This window comes from Heptranchias perlo, unplaced genomic scaffold, assembly GCF_035084215.1.
Source record: "Heptranchias perlo isolate sHepPer1 unplaced genomic scaffold, sHepPer1.hap1 HAP1_SCAFFOLD_90, whole genome shotgun sequence".
Taxonomy (NCBI): domain Eukaryota; kingdom Metazoa; phylum Chordata; class Chondrichthyes; order Hexanchiformes; family Hexanchidae; genus Heptranchias; species Heptranchias perlo.
This window is the reverse complement of record NW_027139940.1, coordinates 2,025,487-2,048,754: the sequence shown is the minus strand read 5'-3', so window position 1 is coordinate 2,048,754 and position 23,268 is coordinate 2,025,487. Positions and strand designations below refer to the sequence as shown.

The 23,268-nt window shown below is 42.2% G+C and overlaps 1 protein-coding gene across 1 annotated transcript; it reads left to right on the top strand.

Moving 5' to 3' along the window:
* The first annotated feature begins 1,451 nt into the window (after nt 1-1,451).
* On the top strand, nt 1,452-23,035 carry LOC137319847 (probable G-protein coupled receptor 139). Its single transcript, XM_067981762.1, has 4 exons — nt 1,452-1,548; nt 4,474-5,348; nt 21,429-21,493; nt 22,684-23,035. Exons 1-4 carry the CDS (start codon nt 1,452-1,454, stop codon nt 23,033-23,035), a joined length of 1,389 nt encoding a protein of 462 aa, XP_067837863.1.
* Nucleotides 23,036-23,268: the final 233 nt, after the last annotated feature.

Sequence of the window (23,268 nt, the reverse complement as noted above, 5' to 3'; positions counted from 1 at the left end):
TCAGATTTAAGGTAACTGCAAAAGAACAAGATGCATCATGAGGAAGATAAATACGCAATTTTTTTTACGATCCAAAATGGTGGAAGCAAATTCAATAATGACTTTCAAAAGGGAATTGGATGAATACTGGAAGTGGACACATTTGCATGGCTATTCGGCAGGAGCTGAGGAGTGGGACGAATTGGATAGCTCTTTCAAAGAGCCGGCATCGGCACGACAGGCCGAATTGCCTCCTTCTGTGCCGTATCATTATGCGATTCTATGATTCCACGCTAAATAACAATCATGGAAAATGAAAGAGATCTGTCGGATTGACAATAATCTGCAGCAGTCGCAACAATGCACGCTGACAGTGAATGGAGCAAATATGTTGGGATGAATTAAATGGTCAATATTGAGCTGATATAGTGAGGTCAACCAGTCACTTCATAAATGATTGCTGCGACCGCACTTAGAATACTGTGTACAGTACTGATCACCACTGTAGGAAAGTGACACTCCAGCTATTGATTGGATACAGAAGAGAGCAACTGGAACGAGTGAGCGGATGGAGGGATTGGGTTATGAGAAGCGCTTAAGTAAATTGGACATGTTCTCAGTGGTAAAGAGAAGGTTGAGAGCTGATATGATTTCAGTTTTTAGATCCGAAAGGGACCAGGTAATGTGGACCATGATCAGCTATTTCACCTTGTCCAGACCCATAGTACCAGAGGACATGGCCTGCGCTTGAAGGGTGGGAAATTCAAAACGAATCTGCAGAAATTAGATTGCAGTGTGCGAGTGGTACATCTCTGGAACAGACACGATATGGAGACGGTGGAAGCAGTCAGTATTGATTCATTCAAATGCAAATTAAATAGATATCGTTCAGAAAATAGTATTTTGGTGTACAGTATGTGAATACTTTGAGACATCACATGCGGTCAGTGTAGCACATTTAGGGTGAAAAGTAAACTTTGGACCAATAGTTCCCAAATCTCTCCACCACGAGGGTTTTCCCCGTGTCATTTCTGGGCCTGTTGCAAACTAATTGATAGATTGATTGCACGAATCCATTATGATTTTATCAGGATGTTAGAAGGGCATCGAGATGGACCTTGCTCTTTTGCCGTTCTGTAATTCTTACTGTGATTTGGTATCACGCTGCAAGACCACGACTTTCACGTTTATTTTCCATTGTTTCCAAAGTAACTGAGATTATATTCTGGTCATTGTAGCGTTAGATTATAACTTTCTGCCGTGCCTGCGAACATGGTTGGTGTCGCAGCGGTAATTGTAACCTGTTTGTTCAATGATCTGTTTAATATCAGTCACCAAGGAATACAATTCTCCCAGGAGAGGTTTACTCCACCATAAAAAAGGCGTTTAATTCACCACCTCAGCTCAAAGTGTGAGGAGAGCATCGCCTCCAGCATCAACTGGAATCATCAGTCCACCAACAAACTAAACTAATGGATTCGTTCCTGATAATAAAATATCTGATACTCGGGACACTTTACGATTTCCAAAAGATTTACTATCCCGTCCTCGCTGCTGTTGCTGTCCCCGGTAAGTCCAGATACCCAGTTATTAATTCTGTAAGCCACGTTTAATTGTATTGCTGTTCTTGTCATTTACTGTCCCCTCGTCGCAGCATTTGGTGACCCTGGTGAGGCTTCAGATCCAGCAATTAATTCTATAAACCATGTTTCATTGTATTTCTGTTGATGTTATTTAATAACACCTCTTCGCTGCTGTTGGTGTCCCTGGTAAGTCTCTACAATCTGTTTTTGATTCTGTGACCCATATACATTACATGACATTACCTGTCATGTAATGTATATCATGACATCCAGATAAACGGGTAAATTCAGTGCACTTCTCCCACTTTGTTTGCTATGATAACTGCCTCCTCTTACTGTGTTTGATATAATACCGCGCTCCTCTTACTGTGTTTCTTACAATACAGCGATCCTCTTACTGTGTTTGATATAATACCGCGCTCCTCTTACTGTGTTTTGGATAATGCAGCGCTCCTCTTACTGTGTTTGATATAATAATGGGCTCCTCTTACTGTGTTTTGGATAATGCAGCGCTCCTCTTACTGTGTTTGATATAATAATGGGCTCCTCTTACTGTGTTTAGGACAATACCGCGCTCCTCTTGCTGTGTTTAGTATAATACCGCGCTCCTCTTATCGTGTTTATTATATTAACGCGCTCCTCTTACTGTGTTTGATAAAATACCGCGCTCCACTTCCTGTGATTGGTATTATATCTCGCTCCTCTCATTGTGATTGGTGTAATACCGCAGTCCTCTTCCTCTGATTGGTTTAATACCGCGCTCATCTTCCTGTGATTGGTCTAATACCTCGCTCCTCATACTGTGTTTGGTATAATACCGCGCTCCTCTTGCTGTGATTGGTATGATACAGCGCTCCTCTCACTGTGATTGGTGTAATACCGCGGTCCTCTTCCTCTGATTGGTTAAATACCGCGCTCCTCTTCCTGTGTTTGGAATAATACCGCGCTCCACTTATTGTGATTGGTATAATACCGCGCTCATCTTACTGTGTTTGGTATAATATCGAGCTCCTCTTTCTGTGTTTGGTTAAATATCGCGATCCTCTAACTGTGATTGGTATAATACCGCGCTCCCCTTCATGTGTTTGGTATCATTCCGGGCTCCTCTTACTGTGTTTCGTATAATACCGCGCTCATCTTACTGTGTTTGGTGTAAAACAGCACTCCTCTTACTGTGTTTGGTATAATGCCGGGCTCCTCTTAATGTGTTTGGTGTAAAACAGCACTCCTCTTACTGTGTTTGGTTCAATATCGCGCTCCCCTTCCTGTGTTTGTACAATACTCGAGATTTCTCGCTGCGATTATTGGACAGTCACCCATTCACTGTTCTCAGCTGAATGAATCGTCCGCCCTTATTTCCCGCTGTTTGCTCCACGTGATTCAAAAACTCTTTGAGGTTCTGAAATCAGCAATTTCATGAACGATTCCCTGCCTTCATCAGATTACTGTCTTTGGTCTCCACTGAACCATGTGTCAGTTCACAAATTCTCAGCTCCATGTGGTTCAGGTTGTGGGAGGAATGATACAGTTCGCGTCAGCTGCCTCACTTCTCCCCATCTCCCTCATTGCACCAGTGTCACTGCCCCCGGATGCTGAGGACAGAAATACAAGTCTTCATTTTATTTTTTACAGTGGATCTATCTCCATTCTTTGCTGTGAAATAACCATTTAGTCCCAGGCCAGTCTGACACGGTTCAAAGGATCTATCAGCGAGTCTCAGGCTGATTTTCTACCATCTCCTGCTAATCCTCAATACAACTGAGTTAATTTCATTTTTTTCCTGTTTATTATGTGGATATGTATCCACACGATTCTTACTGGACTGCGATGAATCATAAAATAAATTAATGTTTTATTTTCCCACATTCCGTGTTCAATTTGATGATCACCAACAGATGAAACCCAGACGCCCAGCGCTGCTCCTGTGTTCAGATCTTTAATGTTTTATTGTTGTCAGACTGTTTGAAATAACTGATCGTTCTTGTAAACGTTATTTGTAACATAACTGGACAGTCGGACTTTGAAATTAATTACAATTTGCACAATGCCCACACTGGATGTGAAGGTTCTGATTTTACTAATTATTCCATTACTGGTTGAAGTTACTGTAAACGATCAACTTAAAGTCCTGAACATTTCCTCTCCTGTCCTTGCCTCATGTCCACTGTCACTTTGCATAGCAACCGTTCCACATTCCGTACTTACCTCTGGGTGTGGTTGCGATGTGTTTACGACTTCGTCGCTCCTTTTTACTCTAGAAATATCTGTCTTGTCTGTTTCACATTGATATATCTTTGACCCTGTGGTCTGTTTCTCCCATCGAAAGTTTGCTCTTGCTCAAATATCACAGTCTAATTCTGAGCACGCCCATCAAACTAATAAGAGCTTCCTTCGAATGTTGCTACTGTTGATTTCATCAGCGCTGTCAAATGGTCCTGCATGGACTTCATGGAATCAGACTACACTGGACATTGACTTGGTTTTCACTATTTAACAAACATATTACTGGAGCAGTGAGAGAATATAAATTTATCATATTTAACTAAGGTACGATAGTCAATTGGAAATATACTTGAAAAGAAAAAATGCAGAATTATGGGGAAATTGGAGAGTAGGCTTACAGGATTGTTCATTCAGAGAGCTGGCAGGAGCACGATTGGCTGAAGTGCCTCATTCTGTGCTTCAGGATTCTATGATTCGATGATTCAGTGTTCCTGAGACTCTCTGATTTTATGATTCTATAATACTGTAATTCCCTGATTCTGTGACTGTCTGATTTTATGATTCTGTTAGTCTGTGATACTGTGATTCATTGATTCTCTGATTCAATGATTCTATGATTATTTCTGTGACACGGGCGCCTTTGTTCTGATAGTTTACTATAATTTGCTTGTCTTCCGCTGAATTGCAGTTAACGCAATGACGATCATTGTGCTGTCTCGTGGAAAGTGCGGACTCGCCAAATGTGTCACTCGCTACCTGGTGGCCATGGCAGCGGCGGATCTATTGGTCGTTATCACTGATCTGATATTGAGGCAGATCCCCATTACTTATCGTTCACAATTCACTTTTCTATACCACGTTCCCGTGTGTAATATTCACGCGGTCCTACTTAATGCAGCCACGGACTGTTCTGTCTGGTTCACCGTCACTTTCACCTTCGATCGATTTGTGGCCATTTGTTGCCAGAAGCTGAAAACTAAATATTGCACCGAGAAAACGGCAGCTGTGGTTTTAGGAACAGTGAGTGTGCTGTTCTGTTTAAAGAATATTTTTTGGTACTTTTTCCACACCGGTGCTTATATTTTATCCAACAGCCCCTGGTTCTGTGGTGTGACAAGCGGTGCTCTATTCTCGCAGATGTGGACAGGCATTGAATTCCTTCATTATCTTCTAACTCCGGGTGTCCCATTTGTTCTGATTGTGTTGCTCAATGCTTTAACTGTCAGACACATTTTAGTGGCCAGCAGAGCCCGCAGGAGACTCCGGGGTCACAGCAATAGGGAGAGTCCCAGTGACCCAGAGATGGAGAACCGAAGGAAATCCATCATTTTACTGTTTGTTATCTCGGGGAATTTTATCCTGTTATGGGCGCTTTTTCTGGTGTCTGTAGTTTCTCAGCGAATGTTTTTGATGGGGTATTCCTCTCTATATCTCCCTGCATTCGTAAAAGAAATGGGATTCATACTTCAGCTTCTGAGCTGTTGCACAAACACCTGTATTTATGCAATGACACAGACTAAATTCAGAGAGCAATTGAAGAATGTGGTGAAATATCCATTTATTGTAATTGTCAGGTTAATTAAATAATTTACAGAAAGGAAGACTTCCTGACATTAGATTCTTATTTGGACGCTATTCACTTCATCGGCTCCTCTGAACATCCATTCTCCCAAAATGACGCACTGTGGTTACTGTATATACAACCCACAAGATGTCCTCCTTCATCTTGCCAGGCAACTAGGCGTGGACAATAAAGGAGCCTTTTCATCTTCATCCATATTCTGCAGAATTTTTCTTTCAAATGTGGTCTGTTAATTTGTCCAATCCATTCACCGCGGTCTCTGCGATTACAAATGAACAATGTTCCATATTCCAGCAAGCATTTTGTGATTATCATAGAATCATCGAATGGTTACAGCACATAAGCATGCCATTCGGCCCATCAAACACGTGCCGGCTCATTATAATAGCATTCCATTTTGTCCTATTACCCCGCCCTTTCCTTGCAGCCCTTCAATTGTTTTCCCTTCAATTATTTACCAAGATCCCTTTTGAAAACCACGATTGAATCTGCTTCCACCACACTTTCAGGCAATATATTCCAGTTCACAATTACTCACCTTAAATCTGTATCCCCTGGTTCTCAAATGTTCACCAATGGGAAGAGTTTATCTTTATTTACTTTATCTACACCCTTCATGATTTTGAATTCTTCTATCAAATCTTCTCTTAACTTTCTCTGCACTGAGCAGAACAATCTCAGTTTCTCCAGTCGATCCACGAAACTGAAATCCCTCACCCCTGGAACCATTCTAGGTGATATTTTCTGCACCATCTCTAAGACCTTCACATCCTTCCTGATGTGCGGTTCCCAGAATTGGACACAATATTCCAGATGTGGCAGAAGCAGTGTTTTATAAAGGTTCAACATAACTTCCTTACTTTCGGACTCTATACTTCTATTTATAACGTCCAGGATCCCGTATGCTTTTTTAACCACTTTCACAACCTGTCCTGCCACCTTCAGAGATTTGTGCATATGTAGCCTCATGACTCTCTGTTCCTGCACCATCTTTTGAATTGTACCATTTAGTGCATATTGCCTCTCCTCATTCTTCCTGCTTAAATATATCACCTCGCACATCTCTGCGATGAATTTCAGCTGCCATGCGTCCGCCCATTCCACCAGCCGGTCTATATCCTCTTGAAGACTATTACTATCCTCCTCACTGTTCTTACACTTTCAAATTGCACCCTTACACCCAAGTCCATTCATTAATATATCGCAAAAACACAGTGTTCCTTGTCCTAACCCCTGGGGAACACAACTGTACACCTTCCTCCAGGCAGAGAAAACAACAGTTCACCACTCCTCTCTACTTCCTGTCACTTAGCCAATTTTGTATCCATGCTGCCACTGCTCCTTTTGTTCCATGGGCTTGAATTTTGCAACATTCAAAAGTTGACGCGAGTTTGTAGTGAGTTCAGAAGAGGTACAACAGAGTGTAAATCAAAGATGGAGCTCACAGTCCTTGTGATAATCGGATGAAGACATCATTTCAGAGAGTTCTACGCCATGTGTTTCATATCATTACTGAGTGCGATTCACAGGGTAGAAAACTCACTAGTTTCAGAAACAAGGACACTTTCATCAGCAGAAATTAATTTCAGCAATCTGGTCTCGGGGAGTTTATGTACAGATTAAAAAGGACAGGTGCTAGAACTGATTCCTGAGGGAGGCCAGTGATTTAGTATCTCCGTAGCATCGTGCAGTCGGCCATGTGTAATCTGAAACTTCGGCAGGGGACCTCGTCCGTGAGTCTAAACACGGAGACAGATTAAGTGTGGGCGGCGATGTGGGGAAACCAGAACAGATACAGACAGAGGGGAAAAGAGAGAACTAGGAACTGAGCCAAATTAGAAAATAGCAAGCTGTCAGTAAACTGAGCTGGAAAATCTGGAAAGTGGAGGAAGGGGTCCGAATATCATAGTATCATAGTATGGTACAGCACAGAAGGAGTCCCTTCGGCCCATCACGCACTGAAAGAGCTATCAAATAGTTCCACTCCCATGCTCTTTCTCCATAGCCATGTAAATGTTTTCCCCTCAAGTATTTCTCCAATTCCCCATTGAAAGTTATTATTGAATCTGCTTCTACCACCCGTTCAGGCTCAGCATTCCAGATCATACTCACTCTTTGCGGAAGAAAATGTTTCCTTCTGTCGCCTCTGTTTCTTTTGCGAGTCACTTTTAACCTTAGTCCTCTGGTTACCGACACTTCTGTCACTGGAAACGGTTTCCCCATATTTAATCTATTGAAACCGTTCATGATTTTGAACAACTCCATCAAAGCTCCTCGGAACCTTCTCTGCTCTAAGGAGAACAATCCCAGCCTCTCCAGTGTCGCCACATTACTGATGACACTTTTCCATGGTAGAATTGTAGAAAATCTCTTCTTCACCCTCTGACATCCTTCCTAAAATGTAGTGCCGAGAATTGAACACAATCCTCCAGCTGAGGTCCAACCAGTGTTCAATAAAGTTTTGGCATAACTTCTTTGATTTTGCACATTATGTCTCTATTAGTAAAGCCCAGGATACCATATGATTTTTTAACAGCCTTCTCATCTTTTCCTGCCACCTTCAAAGATTTGTGCACATACACCCCCAGGTCCCTTTGTTCCCGCAACCACTTTAAAAGTTTACCAATTACTTTAGTTCGTCTCTCCTCATTCTTCATATCAAAATGTATCACTTCAAACTTCTCTGCACTAAATTTCATTTGCCATGTGTCGGCCCATTTCACCAGTCTGTCTGTGTCCTGCTGAACTCTGTCACTATTCTCCACATTGCTTGCGACATTCCCAAGTTTCGGTTGATGTTAAAACTTTAAAATTATATCCTGTATACCCAAACCCAGTTCATTATTTTATATCGAAAATAGCAATGGTCCTAATACTGACCCCTCGGGAACACAGCTGTATAATTCCCTGCATTCTGAAAAAAAACAACTGTTAACCAGTAATCTCTGCTTTCTGTCCCTCAGCCAATTTTGTATCCACGTTACCACTGTCCCTTTATTCCATTGAGCGTTAATTTTGCGAACAAGACTGGTACGTGAGAATTTAACAAATGAATTCCGCAAGTCCATATTCACAACATCAACCGCACTACCCCCATCAATCCTCGCCTTTATTTAATTAAAGAACTCAAAAAAATCGTGCTGAATTTCATTCATTAGCCCATACTTTTCGACGTGCCACTTTGAATTTTGTCCCACATTTTTGTCTCTGAAAGTTTCCCCATCATCGATGTTAAGCGAATTGCCGGGTTTATGTCTCTCCCCCTTTTTTGAACAGGGGTGTAATATTTGCAATCCTCCTGACCTCTTGCACCACCCCATATCTGAAGAGAATTGGTAGATTGTGGCCACAGCCTCCAGAATTTCTACCCTTCATTCAGCCAGTAATCCAGGATGCATCCCTTCTGGACCGGGTGTCTTGTCTACTTTGAGTGCTGACCACCTTTTAATACCTTCTCTTTATCTATTTTTATCCTATCCAATATCGCAACTACCTCCCCCTTTACTGCTACATTGACAGCATCCTCTTCTCTCGTGAAGGCCGCGATAAAGTCCCTCAATCATACCTTCTGCCTCCACAAGAAGATTTCCTTATTGGTCCCGAATCAGCGGCACCCTTCCTTTGTCCTTACACTTTTACTATTTCTGTGTTTATAAAAGACTTTTGTGTTCCCTTTTATGTCAGCCGCTAATCTATTCTCACAATCTCCTTCTGCCTCTCTTATTCCTTTTTTGGATCTCTTCTGTACTTTCTGCATTTAGCTTGGTTCTCTACTGTATCATGAACCTTACATTTGACACAAGCCGCCTTTTCCTGCTTCATTTTGCTCTATATATATTTTTCACCCAGGGAGCTCAAGCTTTGGATGTCCTTCCTCTGCCCCCTCCCCCAAACTCCGCCCACGTGTCAATGTGACTGCTTTGGATGCAAAACGTTTCCTCCTTGAAGGCCTCTCATCGGTCAATTACTGATTTGCCTTCTGTTGTCCATGGCACAGAATATGCAGCTCCAGACCCCAGCTGTCATGCCTTGTTGGCTATCAGTTATCGTAAACTGTCTTTTTAGCTTTAAGGCTATTTACCTGTCCGCTAAGACAAAACACTGAAAGTTTAACAATAAAAAAGCATTAACGACTGTTAAAAACGCTAACCAATCAATTAAATATTAATAATAACGTAATTCTAAACACCAAACATATGAAACAAATAATGAAATATTTCTCTGTGTATTACCTCCGCCGCTCCTGCTTGTGTTGTGAGATCACTTTTTGATTTTTCTGTCTGTTTCAGCCTCACCGCTGGCGCCATTTTATGGTCTTAAATTCAAAGTGCGGGAACATGATTGAGGAATCTGCATTCGATACATTCAAAGTGTTGGAACATGAATCAGGAACCCGCATTGCATATATTAAAAGGAACCCGCATTGGATACATTCAAAGGGGCCAGAGTATGATTGAGGAAACCATTAAATACATTTAAAGGACCAGAATACGATTGAGGAAACCGCGTTAGATACGTTCAAAGGGAATGGGACGGAAACAGATAAACATGAGAAAATAACAAATCTGTGTTACTAACCTGGGTTTCAAACGTCCAGCGTGCGGGAGGAAGGGGAGAGAGATGGAAGAGAATCACAGGTAAGATCACCTTGGAGACCGTTGGCCCCGAATCTGTTCTAATTTCCCCCACTGTCGCTCCATCACGTTCATGGCCATATTCATACATTGATGTGTTTTAATCAACAATGAATGAGATTTGACACTGTCTCTGGTCTAAAATAACGGCTTCATATATTTGAGTTCAACCGCTATGTTTAATCTCCAGCCTGAATATTTAGCTCTAAACCGAGAATCAATTGATAATCTGGATTCAAGGTTTCATCCGCCGGCCGGCAGGAAGCAAAGGCGGAATCTGATCCGTGTCATGTGTGAGCAGAACACAATATTCCAGCTGTTCATATTCATGATGCTGCAGAATATTCCAAACTGTTCTCAACATCTGCAATTCCTGTTAAATATCGGAGGGGTTTAGATTATTGTTATGATCGATCCGATGTTTCCCGATTTTATAAATTTGCAGCAAATTGAATCTCACTAAACCGGTGAAATATTAATTACCGAGATTATAAACAGAGTAACTATATTAAAATTTAACTGCGATGGCGAAGTGGTTCAGATATTAAACTCGAAATCTCAATGAAGTTTCCCCCCGCAGGTTCGAACCCTGCTCGCAGGGGTTTTGCTCAATGTCGGGCTCAGTGTTTCCTCGAGTTTATTTTCTTTAATCCGCTCCCTCTGGAGATCACTGGTCGCGAAACTGCTCAGAATTCACTCCACTGCATTTATTAACCTGCTCTTACACAGATTGAGGCCCAGCTTAGTGTTGTGATTGGAAACACGAACAATATCTGGGAGTCAATTCGATATTTTGGGCTGTTAGTAACTGAACAAAATGTCATCATCAGTGAGAAATAAACACACAAAATAATAATTTCAAAAGAGCATTTCAATATTTGCAGAAAACAAGAACAAATGGCCACTAACGGTTAAACATGCTCTTCCGTTCCGAGTTGGACATGTTTTGTCCAGTGTGCAAATCGACCGAGGCAGGACTCAAATCGGCAATCTTCTGATAACATCACGATTCACACCGAAACCAGACGCCTTATCCATTGGGACACGTGAGCACTCTGCCGTTCCACGGACTAATGATCCTTAATCTTAATAACCAGTGATTGAACAATGTGATTGGATTTGTTTCAGCTCCATTCTCTGCACGGGACATTTCCCAGCGGCTCGTTGGTCTCGGGATATGATAAGTCTCAACCTCGAATGACGCAGGCGTGCTTAGGTATTAACACTATGTTGACCATATTCATTAATTCGTCGAAAGATGGACTCGGAACAAAGGAGCAAGAGTCGGTCATTCATCCATCGAGCCTGTTCCGCCATTCAATTCGTGTCATAGGAACAAAGGAACAGAGGAACAAGAGTAGGCCATTCATCCATCGAGCCTGTTCCCCCATTCATTTAGTGTCATAGGAATATAGGAACAAGAGTAGGCCAGTCATCCATCGAGGCTGTTCCTCCATTCAATTAGTGTCATACTTTTGCGAAACAAATATGTTTCAATCTCTGTTTCGAAATTTTCGCCAGTTGTGGCAGGACCCATCCTTGACCCCTCCAATTTTCCGTCTATATGTTGACCCTCGGTGATATCATGCGAAAATACAATATCAGATTCCCTGTGTATGGTGACGAAACCCAGCTCTATAACACCACCACCTCTATCAAGCCCTCCACTTTATGAATGGTCACACTGCTTGTCCGACATCCAATACTGGATGAGCAATTATTTCCTCCAACGAAATATTGGGAAGACCAAAGCCATTGTCTTTAGTCCGGGATGCAACCTCAGATCCCCAGCCACCGACTCCACCCTTCTCCCTGGTCACTGTCTGAGGGTGAACCAGACCATTCACAGCCTCGGTGCCCCAGTTCACACTGAGATGAGCATCAGAACACATCTCAGCTCCTTCATCAACACCACCTACTCCCACCTCTGTAACATCGTAACCCTGCTCCCTGCCTCAGCTCATCTGCTGCTGAAACACTTATCCTTGCCTGTTCTTATCTCTATAATCGACTATTACAATGCTCTCCTGGCCGGCCAACCGTCTTCCACCATCCACAAAGTTGAGCACATCCAAAACTCTGCTCCCGATATCATAACTCGGACCAAGTCGCATTCTCCCATCACCCCCTGTGCTCGCTGACCAACATTGGATGCCGGCCGGGAAGGACTCGATTTTAAAATTCTCATTCTAGTTTTCAAATCCCACCATGGCCTCGCCCATCCCTCACTATCTCTGTAACCTCATACAACCCTACAACCCTGCAATGTCTCTGCATTCCTCTAATTCTTGCCCCTTGCACTTCCCGATTTTAATCACTCCAATGTTGGCGGCCGTGCCTTCAGCTGCCTCGGCCCTAAGCTCTAGAATTCCCTCCCCAAACTTCTCGGCCTCTCAACCTCCTTTCAGACGTTCCTTAAAACCTACCTCTTTGATCAAACTTTTGGTCACCCGTCATAATATCTCCTTATGTGGCTCGGTGTTAAATATTGTTTGATAATCGCTCCTGTGAAGCAACTTCGGACTTTTTTTAATGTTAAAAGCGGCATATAAATAAATGTTGTTGTTTTATCTTTCACAGTTCATGCATCAAACCGTGATGTCACACTTCATACATCATACCGTGATGTCATATTGCACACATCATACCGTGATGTCACACTTCATGCATCATACCACGATGTCACATTTCATGCATCATACAGTGATGTCACACATCATGCATCACATCGTGATGTCAAACTTCATGCATCAAACCGTGATGTCACACTTCATACATCACATAGTGATGTCATACTTCAAACATCATATGGTGATGTCACACTTCATAAATCATATGGTGATGTCACACTTCTTACATCATACACTGTGACAAGGAAGGGCATCCAAAGCTAGAGATCAGCTTGATGACTGAAGAGATAGAGATTAAAATGAAACAGAAACAAAGTGGATTATGACGAATGTAAGGTTCATAATACAGTGGAGAACCAGGCTGAATACAAAAAGTACACATGAGATGTAAAAAGGGCAGAAGAGGGGCAAAGAGAGAATATGAGAACAGATTTGCGGCTAAAAATAAAGTATTTTATCAACATATAAGTAGTGAAAGATTAGTCCCAGGAGTGTGTGACCGATCAGAGACCAAAGTGAGGATCTTCTATATATGGGCCAAGTGCAGGCAATTGGGACTAGCTCAGTGGTATAAACTGGGCGACATGGACATGTTGGGCCGAAGGGCCTGTTTCCATGTTGTAACTTCTATGATTCTATGATTCTATGATTCCAGTGGAGGCAGAAAGCACACGTGCTAACTGAATCCTGTTCATCCGTCTTCACTACAAAAGAGGATACTGCCCATGTAGCAGTAAAGGAAGAGGTAGTAGAGAAATTGGATAGGATAATAAAAGATAATGAGGAGATACTAAAAGGGTTGTCAGTCCCCAAAGTAGAAAAGTCACCCGGTCTGGATGGGATGAATCCGAGGTTGCTGATACAAGTTAGGTTGGAAATTGCGAAGGCTCTGACCACAATTTACCAATCCTCCTTCGATAGGGGAGTGGTGCCAGAGGGCTGGAGAATTGGAAATGTGACACCCCTGTTCAAAATACAGGAGAAGGATAAACTTGGCAACTACAGGGCATTTAGATTAATGTCGGTGGTGGGCACACTTATAGAGACATTAATACACGACAATATTAATTGGCACATGGAAACATTTGGGTGAATAAGTGAAAGTCTGCATGGATTTTCTAAAGACAAATCGTGTTCGACTAACTTGAGTTATTTGATGAAGTAAAGGAGACGACTGATGAGGGTACTGTGGTTCATGTTGTGTATATGGAATTTCGAAGGCGTTTGAAAATTACCACATAATGGACTTGTTAGCGAAATTGAAGCCCATGGGATTAAAGGAGCAGTTTCTGCATTGATACGAATTTGAAAAGGAACAGAAAGCAGAGAGTGTCAGTGGCCGTTTGTTTTTAATACTGCAGGGAAGTGTGAAGTGTTGCTTCCCTGGAGCCGGTGTAGGGATCACTGCAGTTTTTGATAAATATTAATAATCTGGACTAGATTATACAGGACGTAACTTCAAACTTTCAGAATACATGGAAATGTAGCAAACAGTGAGGAGGATAGTAACAGATTTCAGGAGGACATAGATAGACAGGTGAAATGGTGTAACTACATTAGACTTTGCAGGACAAGTTGAGAGGTCTGTTGTGAAGACATGCAGGATTCTTGGACTGAAAATAGATGCATAGAGTATAAAAGCAAGGAAGTTTTGCGAAACCTTCAAAAACCAGCCTTTAGGACCCACTGGAATATTGCAATATATTCTGCCCAACACACATTAGTAAGTATGTCAAGGCCTTCGAGAGCGCAGAGGGGAGATTTGCGAAAATGAAACCAGAGACGTAATACTTCAGTTACGTGCAGAAACTAGAAAAGCTGGAGTCGTTCTTCTTCGAGCAGGGAAGGTTAAACGGACCTTTGATAGAGGTGTTCAATATCATGAAGGCTTTTGATAGAATGAATAATGAGACACTGTTTCCAGTAACAGAATGGTTGGTGAACAGGGCACTCAGATTTAAGGTAACTGCAAAAGAACAAGATGCATCATCGGAACATTGGAACATAGGAACAGGAGTAGGCCATTCAGCCCCTCGTGCCTGATCCGCCATTTGATAAGATCATGGCTGATCTGTGATCGAACTCCATATACCTGCCTTTGGCCCATATCCCTTAATACCTTTGGTTGCCAAAAAGCTATCAATCTCAGATTTGAATTTCGCAATTGAGCTGGTATCAATTGCCGTTTGCGGAAGAGAGTTCCAAACTTCTACCACCCTTTGTGTGTAGAAATGTTTTCTAATCTCGTTCCTGAAAGGTCTGGCTCTAATTTTTAGACTGTGCCCCCAACTCCTCAAATCCCCAACCAGCGGAAATAGTTTCTCTCTATCAACCCTATCTGTTCCCCTTAATATCTTATAAACTTCGATCAGATCACCACTTAACCTTTTAAACTCCAGAGAATACAACACCAATTTGGGTAATCTCTCCTCGTAACGTAACCCTTAAAGTCCGGTATCATTCGAGTAAACCTATGCTGCACTCCCTCCAAGGCCAATATGTCCTTCCAAAGTTGCGGTGCCCAGAACTGCTCACAGTACTCCAGCTGCGGTCTAACCAGGGTTTTGTATAGCTGCAGCATAACTTCTGCTCCCTTGTACTCCACTCCTCCAGATATAAAGTCCAGCATTCCATTAGCCTGATTCATTTTTTTCTACACCTGTTCATGACACTTCAATGATCGATGTACCTGAACCCCGAGGTCCCTTTGGACGTCCACTGTTTTTAACTTTTTACCATTTAGAAATTACCCTGTTCTTTCCTTTTTTGCTCCAAAATGGATGACCTCACATTTGTCTACATTGAATTCCATTTGCCACAGTTTTGCCCATTCACCTAATCTATCAATATCCCTTTGTAATTTTATGTTTTCATCTACAATGCTAACAATGCCACCAATCTTTGTGTCATCGGCTAACTTAGATATGAGACTTTCCACGCCTTCATCTAAGTCGTTGATAAAAATTGTAAATAATTGAGGCTCCAAGACAGATCCCTGCGGGACTCCACTATTCACATCCTGGCAATGTGAGTGCCTACCCATTATCCCTACTCTCTGTCGCCTTTCGCTCAGCCAAATTCCGAACCAATTCCGTACTCAGAATCATAGAATCATAGAAATTTACAACATGGAAACAGGCCCTTCGGCCCAACATGTCCATGTCACCCAGTTTATACCTCGAAGCTAGTCCCAATTGCCTGCACTTGGCCCATATCCCTCAACACCCATCTTACCCATGTAACTGTCCAAATGCTTTTTAAAAGACAAAATTGTACCCGCCTCTATTACTGCCTCTGGCAGCTCGTTCCAGACACTCACCACCCTTTGAGTGAAAAAATTGCCACTCTGGACCCTTTTGTATCTCTCCCCTCTCACCTAAAATCTATGTCCCCTCGTTATAGACTCCCCTACCTTTGGGAAAAGATTTTGACTATCTAAGATTTTGACTATCTTCCCTCGATTCCATGGGCTTCTATCTTATCCAACAGTCTCTTATGTGGGACCTTATCAAATGCCTTCTGGAAGTCCATATAAATAACATCCATTGACATGCCCCTGTCCACTACTTTCGTCATCTCTTCAAAAAAATCAATCAGGTTTGTCAGGCACGACCTACCTTTCACAAATCCATGCTGGCTCTCTCTGATCAACTGAAAATTCTCGAGGTGTTCAATCGAGGAAGATAAATACGCAGTTATTTGTTATGATCCACAATGGTGGAAGCAAGTTCAATAATAACGTTCAAAATGTATTCAATAATAACGATGAATACTGGAAGTGGACAAATTTGCATGGCTATTGGAGAGGAGCAGAGGAGTGGTACGAATTAGACAGCTCTTTGAAGAGCCGGCATTGTCACGACAGGACGAATTATCTCCTTCTGTGCTGCATCATTCTGTGATTTTATGATTCCACGCTTAATAACAATCAAGGAAGATGAAAGAGATCTGTCGGATTGACGATAAATTGCAACAGTCGCAACAATGCACGCTGACAGCGAATGGAGCAAATATGTTGGGATGCATTAAATGGTCAATTTTGAGCTGATATAGTGAGGTCACCATATCACTTCATAAATGATTGCTGCGACAGCACTTAGAATACTGTGTACAGTAATGGTCACCACTGTAGGAACGTGATACTCCAGCTATTGTTTGGATACAGATGAGAGCAACTAGAACGTGTGAGCGGATGGAGGGATTGGGTTATGAGAAGCGCTTAAGTAAATTGGACATTTTCTCAGTGGGAGAGAGAAGGTTGAGAGCTGATATGATTTCAGTTTTTAGATTCTAAAGGGACCAGATAATAGAGTTATACAGGACAGATAGAGGCCCTTCGGCCCATGTGGACCATGATCAGCTCTTTCACCTTATCCAGACCCATAGTACCAGAGGACATGGCCTGCGCTTGAAGGGTGGGAAATTCAAAACTAATCTGCAGAAATTATATTGCATTGTGCGAGTGGTAATCTATGGAACAGACACAATATGGAGACGGTGCAAGCAGTCAGTATTGATTCATTCAAATGCAAATTAAGTAGTTCCCGTTCAGAAAATTGAATTTTGGTGTCCAGTTTGGGAATACTTTGCAACGTCCCCTGCGGTCAGTGTCGCACATTTAGGGTGAAAAGGTGACAAATCTCTCCACCAGTAGGGTATTCCCCGTGTCATTTCTGGGTCAGTTGTAAACTAATTGATAGAGATTGATTGCACAAATCCTTTATGATTGTATCAGGATGTTAGAAGGGCAACTAGATGGACCTTGCTCTCTTGTCGTTCTGTAATTCTTAATGTGATTTGGTATCACGCTGTAAGCCCGCGACTTTCACATTTATTTTCCATTCTGTACAAAGTTACTAAGATTATATTCTGGTCATTGCAGCGTTAGATTATACCTTTCTGCCGTGCCTGCGAACATTGTTGGTGTTTCAGCGGTAATTGTAATCTGTTTGTTCAATGACCTGATTAATATCAGTCACCATGGAATACAATTCTCCCAGGAGAGGTTTGCTCCACAATAAAAAAAGCGTTTAATTCACCACCTCAGCTCAAAGTGTGAGGAGAGCATCGCCTCCAGCATCAACTGGAATCATCAGTCCACCAACAAACTAAACTAATGGATTCGTTCCTGGCAATAAAATATCTGATACACTGGACACTTTGCGATTTCCAAAAAATTTACAATCCCGTCCTCGCTGCTTTTGGTGTCCCTGGTAAGTCCCGATATCCAGTTATTAATTCTATAAAACACGTTAAATTGTATTAATGTTCTTGTCATTTACTATTCCCTCCTCCCAGCATTTTGTGTTCCTGGTAAGGCTTTATATCGAGCAATTCATTATATAAGCCATGTTTCATTGTATTTCTGTTCTTAATTTGTAATAACCCCATCTCGCTGCTGTTGTATTCATGGTCAGTCTTCATCAACTGTTATTGAATCTGTGACCTCCGTACAACTGTATTGCTCGACTTTTAATGTACATCATGATATCCAGAGAAAAGGTGAAATTCACTGCTCTTCTCTCACTGTGTTTGCGATAGTACGGAGCTCCTCTTACTGTGTTTGGTATAATACCGAGCTCCTCTTAATGTGTTTGGTATAATACCGCGCTCCTCTTCCTGTGTTGGGTATAATACCGCGCTCCTCTTACTGAGTTGGGTATAATACCGAGCTTCTCATACTGTGTTTGGTGTAATACCGCGCTCCTCTCACTGTGTTTGGTATAATACCGCGCTCCTCTTACTGTGTTTGGTATAATACCGCGCTCCTCTTACTGAGTTGGGTATAATACCGAGCTTCTCATACTGTGTTTGGTGTAATACCGCACTCCTCTCACTGTGTTTGGTATAATACCGAGCTCATCTTACTGTATTTGGTATAATACCGGGCTCCTCTTACTGTGTTGGGTATAATACCCGCGCTCATCTTACTGTGTTTGGTGTAAGACCGCGTTCCTCTTACTGTGTTTGGTATAATACCGCGCTCCTCTTACTGAGTTGGGTATAATACCGAGCTTCTCATACTGTGTTTGGTGTAATACCGCACTCCTCTCACTGTGTTTGGTATAATACCGAGCTCATCTTACTGTATTTGGTATAATACCGGGCTCCTCTTACTGTGTTTGGTATAATACCGCGCTCATCTTACTGTGTTTGGTATAATACCGCGCTCATCTTACTGTGATTGGTATAATACCGGGCTCCTCTTACTGTGTTGGGTACAATACCCGCGCTCATCTTACTGTGTTTGGTATAATACCGCGTTCCTCTCACTGTGTTTAGTATCATTCCGCGCTCCTCTATGTGTTTCGTACAATACCGAGCTCCTGTTGTCGTGTTTGGTGTAATGCCGCGCTCCTCTTCCTGTGATTGGTGTAATACCGCGCTCCTCTGACTCTGTTTTACATAATATCGCGCTCCTCTTACTGTGATTGGTATAATACCGCGCTCCTCTGACTTTGATTGGAAAAATACAGCGCTCCTCTGACTGTGATTGGTATAATACCGCGCTCCTCTTAGTGTGTTTGGTATAATACCGCAATCCTCTTCCAGTGTTTTGTATGATACCGCGCTCCTCTTTCTCTGTTTGGTATAATACGGCGCTCCTCTTACCGTGGTGGGTATAATACCGCGCTCCTCTTCCTGTGATTGTTATAATACCGCGCTCCTCTTCCTGTGATTGGTAGAATACAGCGCTCCTCTTCCTGTGTTTGGGATAACACTGCGCTCATTTTACTGTGATTGGTGTAGTACCGCGCTTCCTCGCTGCGATTTTTGGACAGTCTCCCATTCACTGGAATCAGCTGAATGAATAGTCCGCCCTTATTTCCCGCTGGTTGCTCTTCGTGTTTCAAATACTCTTTGAGGTTCTAAAATCAGCAATTTCACTGAACGATTCCCTGCCTTCATCAGATTACTGTCTTCGGTCTCCACTGAAACCTGTGTCAGTTCACAAATTCCCAGCATGAATTTGCCAGGGACCTTTAACTCCAGCTCCATGTGGTTCAGGTTGTGGGAGGAATGATTCAGTTCCCGTCAGCTGCCTCACTTCTCCCCATCTCCCTCACTGCACCAGTGTCACTGACCCCGGATACAGAGGACAGAAATGCAAGTGCAACATGTATCAAGGTCAATTCTTCATTTTATTATATTGCAGCGGATCTATCTCCAATCATTGCTGTGAAATAACCATTTAGACCCAGACCAGTCTGACACGGTTCAAAGGATCTATCAGCGAGTCTCACGCTGATTTTCGAACATCTCCTGCTATTCCACAATTCAACTGAGTTCACGTCATTTTTCCTGTTTATCATATGGATATGTAACAATACGATTCTTACTGGACTGCGATCAATTATTGACTAAATTCATGTTTTATTTTCCCACATTCCCTGTTTCAATTCGGAAAACTATTTGATGCTCACCAACAGATGAAACCCAGAAGCCCAGAGCTGCTCCTGTGTTGAGATCTTTAATGTTTCAATGTTATCAGACTGTTTGAAATAATTGATCATTCTTATATACGTTATTTGTAATATAACTGAACAGTCAGTCTTTAAAATTAATTACAATTTACATATTGCAAACACTAGATGTGAAAGTTCTCATTTTATGAATGATTCCATTGCAGGTTGAAGTCGCTCGAAACGTTCGACTTAAAGTCCAAAATAGTTCCTCCCCTGTTCGTCCCTCGTGAGCACTGGCAACTGAGATAGCAACCATTCCACACCCCATCTTTACCTGGTGCCGTTACTATGTGCCAACTATTTCGTCGCCTCTTTCTACTCCAGAAATATTTGCCTTGTCTCTTTCGGATTGATGCAGAATTGAACCTCTGGTCTGTTTCTCCCATAGAAAGTTTTTTCTTGCCCAAATATCACAGTCTAATTCTGAGCACGCCCAACAAACTAATAAAGAGCTTCTTTAGAATGTCACAGCGACTGATTTCATCAGCTCTATCAAATAATCCTGCATGGGCTCCATGGAATCAGACTGAACTGGAAATTGACTTGGTTTTAACTGTTTGACAAACATATTACTGGAGCAGTGAGGGAACAAATATTGAAAACATTTAATTAAGGTACAATAGGCAATTGAATATATATATTTGAAAAGAAAAAATGCAGAGTTATGGGGAAAGTGGAGAAAGGCATTCGATAAGGTGCCACATAAAAGATTGTTGCACAAGATCATGGTGTTGGGGGTAATATACTGGCATGGATAGAGGATTGGCTAAATAACAGCAAACAAAGAGTCGGGATAAAAGGCAATTTTTCAAAATGGCAATCTGTAACTAGTGGTGTGCCGCAGGGATCAGTGCTGGGGCCTTAACTATTTACAATATATATCAATGACTTGGAAGAAGCAACAGAGTGTCTTATGTCCTAATTTGCTGATGATACAAAGATTGGTGGAAAAGCAAGTTGCGATAAGGACACAAAATGTCTGCAAAGGAATATTGACAGGTTAAGGGAATGGGCAAAAATTTGGCAGATGGTATATAATGTGGGAAAATGTGAAGTCATCCACTTTGGGTGGAAAATATAAAAGCAAAATATTATTTGAATGGAGAAATACTTCAATATGCGGCGGTACAGAGGGTTCGGGGTGTCCTCGTACACGAAACACAAGAAGTCTGCATACAGGTGCAGTAGGTAATCCAGAAGACAAACGGAATATTGGCCTTTAATTCTAGGGGGATGCAGAATAAATGCAGGAAAGTCATGCGACAACTGTATGAGGTGCTGGGGAGACCACACCTGGAGTCCTGCGTACAGTTTGGGTTCCCTTATTTCAGGAAGGACATACTTGCATTGGAGACAGATCTGAGAAGGTTCACAAGGTTGATTCCGAGTATGGAAGGTTTGTCTTATGAGGAAAGATTGAACAGGTTGAGTCTATATTCATTGGAGTTTAGAAGATTGAGAGGAGATTTAATTGAAACATACACGATTCTTAGGGACTGGATAGGGTAGATGCTGAGAGGATGTTATCCCTCATGGGGGTTTCTAAAACAAGGGGGCATAGTCTCGGAATAAGGGGTCGCCCCTTTAAGACAGAAATAAGGAGGAATTTCTTCTCCCAGAGGGTCGTGAATCTTTGGAATTCTTTACCCCAAAAAGTTGTGGAGGCTGAGTCATTGAATCCATTCAAGGCTGAGTTCGACACTGTTTTGATCAGCAAAGGAGTCAAATGATATGGGGAAAAGGCGAGAAAACGGAGTTGATGTAATACTCAGATCAGACATGATCTCATTAAATGGCGGAGCAGGCTCGAGGGGCCGAATGGCCGATTCCTGCTCCAATCTCTTATGGTCGCTTATGGTCTTATGGGTTATGGGATGGCTCATTCGGAGAGCTGGCAGGAGCACGATGGGCCAAATGGCCTTATTCTGTGCTTCAGAATTCGACGATTCAATGATACAATGATTCTATGATTCTGTGATTATTTCTGTCACACGGGGGCCTTTGTTCTGAGAGTTTGATCTAATTTGCATTTCTTCCGCTGAATTGCAATTAACTTAATGACGATCATTGTCCTGTCTCGTGGTAAGTGCGGACTCTCCAAATGTGTCACTCGATACCTGGTGGCCATGGCAGCTGCGGATCTACTGGTCGTTATCACTGATCTGATATCGAGGCAGATCCCCATTACTTATCGTTCAGAATTCACTTTTCTATACCACATTGACGTGTGCAATATTCACGCCGTCCTGCTTTATGCAGTCACGGACTGTTGTCTGGTTCACCGTCACTTTCACCTTCGATAGATTTGTGGCCATTTGTTGTCAGAAGCTGAAAACCAAATATTGCACCGAGAAAACGGCGGCTGTGGTTTTAGGAACAGTGACTATGCTGTTCAGTTCAAAGAACATTTTTTTCGTACTTTTTCTATACCGGTGATTATATTTTATACAATAGCCCCTGGTTTTGTGCTGTGACAAGCGGTGGTCTATATTCGCAAATATGGACAAGCATTGCATTCCTTCATTATCTTCTAACTCCGGGTGTCCCATTTGTTCTGATCTTGCTGCTCAACACTTTAACTGTCAGACACATTTTAGTGGCCAGCAGAGCCCGCAGGAGACTCCGGGATCACAGCAAGAGGCAGAGTGCCAGTGACCCAGAGATGGAGAACCGCAGGAAATCCATCATTCTACTGTTTGTTGTCTCGAGGAATTTTATCCTGTTATGGGCGCTTTTTCTGGTGTTTGTTGTTTCTGAGCGAATGTTTTTGATGGGGTATTCCTCTGTATATCTCCCCACATTCGTAGAAGAAATGGGATTCATGCTTCAGCTTCTGAGCTGTTGCACAAACACCTGTATTTACGCAATAACACAGATTAAATTCAGAGAGCAGTTGAAGAATGTGGTGAAATATCCATTCATTGTAATTGTCGGATGAATGAAATAATTTACAGTGCGGAAGAAATCGTGACATTAGATTCTTTCTTGGACGCTATTCGATTCATCCTCTCCCCTGAACATCTATTCTCCCAAAATGACGCACTGGAGTTCCTGTATATACAACCCACAAGATGTCCACTTTCATCTTCCCAGGTAACTGGGCGTGGACAATGAAGGAGCCTTTTCATCTTCATCCATATTCTGCAGAATTTTTCTTTGAAATGTGATCTG

What these genes read in the sequence shown, in the direction of transcription:
- LOC137319847 (XM_067981762.1), top strand. Translation starts at nt 1,452, where the DNA reads ATGGATTCGTTCCTGATAATAAAATATCTGATACTCGGGACACTTTAC. An exon ending in CGCTGCTGTTGCTGTCCCCG is followed by an intron (nt 1,549 to 4,473) that starts GTAAGTCCAGAT and finishes GCTGAATTGCAG; the next exon opens with TTAACGCAATGACGATCATT. An exon ending in GTTGATTCCGAGTATGGAAG is followed by an intron (nt 21,494 to 22,683) that starts GTTTGTCTTATG and finishes TTTAACTGTCAG; the next exon opens with ACACATTTTAGTGGCCAGCA.